The 6061-nt window shown below is 68.5% G+C and overlaps 1 protein-coding gene across 3 annotated transcripts; it reads right to left on the minus strand.

Annotated features, from left to right (window-relative positions):
* Positions 1–15: 15 nt before the first annotated feature.
* On the minus strand, positions 16–4197 carry HIC1 (HIC ZBTB transcriptional repressor 1). 3 transcript variants are annotated; one of them, XM_034640932.1, is made up of 2 exons: positions 3831–4197; positions 16–2373 (listed from the first exon to the last, which is right to left on the minus strand). In XM_034640932.1, exon 2 carries the CDS (start codon positions 2351–2353, stop codon positions 212–214), a length of 2142 nt encoding a protein of 713 aa, XP_034496823.1. In that variant the 5' UTR covers positions 2354–2373; positions 3831–4197; the 3' UTR covers positions 16–211. The 3 variants fall into 3 exon arrangements, with proteins under 3 accessions (XP_034496823.1, XP_034496822.1, XP_034496821.1); XM_034640931.1 differs by lacking the exon at positions 3831–4197 and adding an exon at positions 3453–3519; XM_034640930.1 differs by lacking the exon at positions 3831–4197 and adding an exon at positions 2716–3003.
* Positions 4198–6061: the final 1864 nt, after the last annotated feature.

Genomic DNA, 6061 nt, shown 5'->3' on the forward strand with positions numbered 1-6061 from the left:
ACCCCCGTCCCCGGGTTTCACCCCCACCCCACCCCCGGGCTAAGGCACAAAGCAGTGAGGCCAGGTGGGGCCGCCGCCACTGCGGCGACGCTGCCGCTGCTACTACAGATGTCCGGGCGCGGTGTGCCTGCTCGCGGCTGCCGCCGCTGTTCCCTGGGGAGCACGGGCCAGGGCCACGCGGCGGCGACGAGGCGGGCCGGCAAGAGGCGCTCTAGGTGGGGGAAAAACGGTCGATGGTCCGGCCGTCGGGTCCGGCGGCCAGGTGCGCTCCCTGGCTCAGCACCTCGGCCGCCTTGTCCGGGCTGAGGCCCAGCTCCGCGGTGAACTTAGCCAGCGGGTAGAGGCTCTCGAGCGCCACCTTGGGGTCGTGCAGGAAGTGCGTGGTCTGCGCCAGCAGCTCGGCCGCCGCCGCCTTGTCCTGCTGCTTCAGGCTCAGCTGTTCAGCCGTGAGGCGGGCCACAGCGAAGACACCCTCGGGGAAGTCGAGCTTGCCCTTGCCATCGGGGCCGGGGACGCCGGGTAGCCCCCCTAGGCCCGCCAGCGCTCCGGCTGCGCCTGCCGCACCACCCACGGCGTGCATCTTCATGTGGCTGATGAGGTTGCGCTGCTGTGCGAACTTCCCGCCGCACACCTGGCACTCGTAGGGCTTCTCGCCCGAGTGGATGCGCATGTGCTCGGTGAGGCGGTACTGGCGCGTGAAGCGCATGCCGCACGCGTCGCACGCGAAGGGCTTGAGGCCCAGGTGGCTGCGCATGTGGCGCGTCATGGTCCCGCGCTGCGTGAACTTCTTCCCGCAGATGGTGCACGGATAGGGCCGGGTCAGCCAGTGCGTCTTCTCGTGCTGTCGCAGCGTGGCCGGGTCCTTGTAGCTCTTGTCGCACGACGCGCAGCGGTACGGCCGCAGCAGCTCGCCCAGGCTGCCCGGAGCTCCAGCGACCTTGTCCCCACTGCCTCCAAAAGGCGGCCCCAAGCCGGCGGCCCCCGCAGCTACCTCAGCCGCCTCGGCCCTGCCGTACAGCGCCTCCTCCTCCTCCACGTGAGCTTCCACGTGCGCATTCAGCTGCTCCGAGCTGGGGAAGCCCTTGCCGCACGGGATGCACACGTACAGGTTGTCACCGAAGCTCTCAGGCTCGCCATAAGCCAGGTGCGGGCATGGGTAGCCCTCGAGGTGGCCGCCGGGCGGGCTGGGGTCCTCACTGCTGCCCGTCTCTTCGCTGCTGCTCTTGTAGTCGTCGCCGTCGCCGCCCGCGCCCGGCCCGTCCAGGCTGCCCTGGTAGCGCGGCGGCACCAGGCCTAGCGGGGGTACCCCGGGCGAGGCGGCCGGGTCCCCGCCGCGCTCCTCGCAGCGCTCGCTGGGGGAGCCGCGCTCCCGGCCCAGCTCGTCGCCGTAACTGCCCAGGCCTGGTTCGTGCTTCATCCAGCGGTAGAGGAGGCTGGGCCCGTCGGGGCGGCCCGGGGGCTCGGGTCCCGGGCTGCCGCCGCCGCCACGGAACGGGTCCGGAGGCGGTACGGCCTCCTCCAGCTTCTGGAAGGGTAGCGGCGGCAGCGGTGGCAGGGCGAGCGGTGGCTCCTTGTAGGCTGCGGGGCCGGCACTGGGAGGGCTGTCTGGGCGCGGGGGCAGTTCGCGCTCGCCCGGCGGCCGTTCAGGAGGCACGGAGCCCGGCGGGCTTTTCTTGGACAGGTCCAGGCCGCAGAGCGGGGAGCAGCGGCGCTCCGGAGCGCAGAGTGCGGAGGCCGGGCCGGGGCCCGAGGCGTACAGCTCCGCGCAGTGCGTGTTCACCGCGGCCTCGGGGCCCGAAGCCGACTCGCCGGTGGGCGGCGGCGGAGGCCCGGCGGGGGACGAGTAGCAGGCCTGGATGACGGGCGTGGCGGCCCGAAGGCCCCGGCCCGGCCTCCCGTAGGGGGCATAGCCGCCGCCGCCGCCGCCGCCGCCCCGCAGGTGGCAGTACTTGCCGTGGCGCTTGAGGCGCTTCTTGCACAGCGCCACGAGGTCGGGGATCTGCAGGTAGCTGGCGGCGGCCAGCACGGCGCCCAGGCTCGGCTCGGCCCCCGGGGCCACGGCCGCCGCCGCCGCGGCCTCCGCGCCGTCAGCCAGGCGGCCGGTGTAGATGAAGTCCAGCACCAGGCGGAACACCGCCGGGCTCACCATGTCATGGTCCAGGTTGAGCAGGTTGTCATGCACCACCAGGGACTTGAGGTAGGCGCTGCTGGCCGCCAGCACGTTCTTGTGCGCGCGGAAGAGGGCGTTCTGCACCACGATGATCACGTCGCACAAGAAGCCCTTGGTGCGCTGGTTGTTGAGCTGCAGCAGCAGCTGCCTCGAGTGGCCCGGCGCCTCCATCGTGTCCAGCATCGTCTGCCCAGCACACTCTCCTGCAGGGGTACACAGCAGCCGGGTCAGCGCCTCACCGAGCCCTCGCCGCCTGGATCCAGGGGCGCGCTTCTCCCCCCCGACTTCCCCTTCCCCTTCCCCTCAGCTAGGCAGGGGCATGGAGCACTGCGGCCTGGGCACCGGCAGAGGACCGGCGGCCTCCTGGTGTGGAAGCCTGGGCCGCGGGCCTGGACCAGAAGAAGGCGTCGGAGAGCGGCTGTTGGAGAGGAGGCCAGGCTGGCCTGCACGCCCAGGCCCGGAGGCCACCGGGCACGCAGGCTGGGTTCTGGGGACTTCCTAGGAGAAAACTGTTTGGGGGAAGTGACCCCTTCGGAGACAGTTACCGGATTTGAGGAAAATGTCCGCTTCAGGAAAAGTCATTCAGGGCCGAGAAGTTTGCCCAATTGGGATATAAGGGAGCCGAGTAAAAAAGCGCCTCCCGCCTCGGGAGAAGTTGCCCCAGCTGGGGGAAGTGATCCAGTGGAGGGGAGCGCGGTGCCCGCCGTGGCGCCGCCCTGCCCGGGGGCTGTCAGGCCCTCAGTTGGGGCCGGGGCGCGGCCGTGGCGCGGGGAGCGGAGGCAGAGGCTGCCGTGGCGGGCAGAGCACGAAGGCCGGCCCCGGCGCGGGGAGGGCGTTATATCGGGGCAGGAGGCTGAGGCAGGAAGCAGGTGGGGGGGAGGGGGGAGCCACGCAGCTCCCAGGGGAGGGAGGGGGCAGCGCCCCGGGCGGGCACGGCGCACAGCCGGCTGCGGCCCTGACCCGGGCCTGCGCCCCACCCGCGTCCCGGCCCCGGCCTCGGCTCTGCATTCGCGGGCCCCGGCGCCTCCCTCCCCAGCTCCCTTCGGCCCCTTCTCCACGGGAACTCCGCCGCCCCAAACTTGGGGAAAAGTTTCCCAACTTCAGACAGGCCGGGAGAAGCGCGCCAGCCCCAGTCCCTCGACTCCCAGCTTTTCCTCTCGGCCCCCAATTTTCGGCAGCCAGGCGGCCCTGGGGCCTGAGCCGGGCCCTGAGTTCCCCTGCCCGCTCGTTCGCCCGCCCACCCTGTTCCCCGCCTGGCCCGCAGGGCCTCGCGGCCCGTTACCTGCGGCCGCAACCCGACCCGGCTTCCCTCCCCGTGGCTGTGGCAGCTCCTAGCCGGCGCCCCACCCGCCCCGCTGCCAGGCGCCGAGCTGTGCCAGGGCAGCGCCCCTGCCAGCCCCGCCCGCCAGCTCCCCTTCCCTTCCCTTCGCCTCTCCAGCCCATGTGCGGGCAGAGTCGGCCCCGGGCCGCTGACCCCGCCGTGAACCCGGCGCAGAGCAGCGGCCCGGCGTTCCTGAGTCCTCTAGGGGCGACACCCGGAGTCCCGAACGTCAGCCGCGTTGGGGCACCCGCGCCGGAGGATGCGCCCGAGGCTGCCAGTGCGTAAGGACCGGGCTGCCCGGGTCCCCTGTCCCTCCCGGTCCCGAGCCTCAAGACCCACCTGGGGGGCATGTCGGAAGCCCCGGGCCCGGCTGCCGGCGGATCCAGGGGGGGACGTGGCTGCGCTGCGCTGCCCTCCGCCCGCCGGGCCCCCGGTCGGTCTGTCCTGCTGGTCCGTCCTCCCCGCGTCCTGGTCGCGTCTCAGCCCCGCCGCGCTTTCCGCACACTCTTATCTGGAGCGGCCCGGGCCGGCACGCGCTGCTGCAGCTATGGCGCCACCTCGCGGCCCTGCAGGACTTTGCGCCGCACAGCCGCGACCGCCCTCCGGCGCACCTGGGTTGGGTTGGAGGCTCACAGAAGCAGAGCTGGACGCGGGAGAGGGGTCTATTGACAGGTTCACCATCCCAGATGTGCCCACGTGAGGACCCAGGCCCCGGAACTTCGAATCCCACAAACTCTGGGGTTTTGAGCTAAACGTTCCCATCCACGTACATACTTCTAGATTCTCACATTGCCTTAGTTTGGAGAAGTCCTGCCCGCAAGGAGGGGACTCTGGGGACAAGTGAATGGGGGGAGGGAGGTTACGGAAGTCGTTAAGAGAGAAGGTAGACAAGATCTTGGGGGCGACTCCTTAGACATTCCTGAATGGGACTGTCCTTTTATATCCACCCCACCCCCCAACACACCCACCTTCACTCAGCCACATGGGTTTAGGTATGCACGGAATAAACCCATTTGCACCCAGACCCTCTCCAGGCACTGACACCTGCGCGCGCGCATGCTGGCACAAACACACATCCGCCCCCTTCTAAAGTTCCTTCCAAGTCCTGGTAGGGCCCTCCATGAGCCTGGGCAAGACTGTTACCCAATCAGCCTGCCCTGTACTTAAAGGTCTCTGGAGGGACCCCAGGATATTCGACAGGGAATGGCTGGACAGGGCCTGCTGGGGATCCCGCAGAAGCGATGCAAGCCCCCAGTTTCCCCCAGTGTGAGTCATTTTGAGGGACCTGCTTGCACGACCTTGTCTCCAACCCACTAACCCGGAACGGGACTGCAGGCCGGGATCCCCCGGCAAGGTTCTGCACCCCAAGTGAAGGCCCGGTTCTTGCAGGTGACGCCCCTACTGGGAAGGGGGGGACCCCGCACTGGCGCGTGGGCACTCGCACGGCTACTCCGGAAGTGTCCCCACGCGGCCGCGCCGCCGCATCGGGCCTGTAGTGAGTGCCGGGTCTCCGCGGCCCACGCTGCGCCTCCTCCCGGCACCTCCTGACCCCTGCCCACACGTCGGGGGGTGGGAGTGGGTCCCCGAGAACGCCCGCAGCTTCTGATTGGCTGAGCCTTCCTCAGCCCGTCGCGCGCGAGAGGCTGGGGCGCAGAGTTACCATAGTAACCGATGAGGTTCGCGCAGATCGCGTCTCTCTGAGGCCTTGGAGAGCTTAGCAACCGCGCAGGGCTGCTGGGCGAGTGGGTGCCGCGCTCGCCGCCCCTCGCGCTGTCCTCCACCCCTACGCCCCCGCGAGAGGTAGTAGCTGAGTCACTCATTGAGGGGCCGCCAGCGCGGCCACTCGCCGTCCCTGACAGACACTAAGGTCTCGGGCGCCCCCCAGAGGCTCTCTTTTCCTCCGCTGACATCTTCATGGCCTCGGGGGTATCCGGTGGTTCTTGGTCCCCGCCGGTCCTTCTGACTCCCACCGCATCCTACCCCCGTCCTCACCCTGTTTCTACTCCTTGCTCTGGATCCATTTTATCCCAGTCATCTCCTCTCTCTACCCACGGTCTCCTCACTAGGGTTGCAGTGAGCTTCCAAGAATAGAAAGTATGGGTTCCGGAGCTGCTGGACTCTAGGGGAGATGGACAACATCTTGGCCGAGGGATGGATGTGTTCTGCGCTGAAGCGGAAAAAGGTGTATGGAGTGCTGGAGAAAGGCGGGAAGGCTCCTCGGAAGAAGTGCTCTCAGTACTGGGCTTTGATGAATGAATAGGAGTTCTTCCCCCAGACAGAAAAGCAGTCCTGGAGAAGAGAACCACAGGGACAAAGGCTGGAGCCAAAAGAAAAAGAGGGGGGTGGTGGTGGGGTACTCCAGGAGGCTAGATTCCAAATGTTGTGCAGGACCTCTCCGACTGCGTTTCTGCTGTAATCTTTTATCCTCTTGACGGGATCAGACCCTAGCCCCACAAGGAGCCCCTCAACCCAGTTTCACTTGTGTGCAGTGTCCACTGTGCCCACTGTCTTTGTTTTTCTTCAACACTGTCCCCGGATCCCCACCCCCTGAATTAACTCACTGCCCCCAT

This window comes from Ailuropoda melanoleuca, chromosome 13 (assembly GCF_002007445.2).
Source record: "Ailuropoda melanoleuca isolate Jingjing chromosome 13, ASM200744v2, whole genome shotgun sequence".
Classification (NCBI taxonomy): Eukaryota; Metazoa; Chordata; class Mammalia; order Carnivora; family Ursidae; genus Ailuropoda; species Ailuropoda melanoleuca.

Excerpts from the sequence above, each read along its gene's own strand:
- HIC1 (XM_034640930.1), bottom strand. The coding sequence starts at position 2,752 with ATGACTTTTCCTGAAGCGGACATTTTCCTCAAATCCG. Across the intron at positions 2,374-2,715 it reads GGACATTTTCCTCAAATCCG|GAGAGTGTGCTGGGCAGACG; the intron begins GTAACTGTCTCC and ends GTACCCCTGCAG.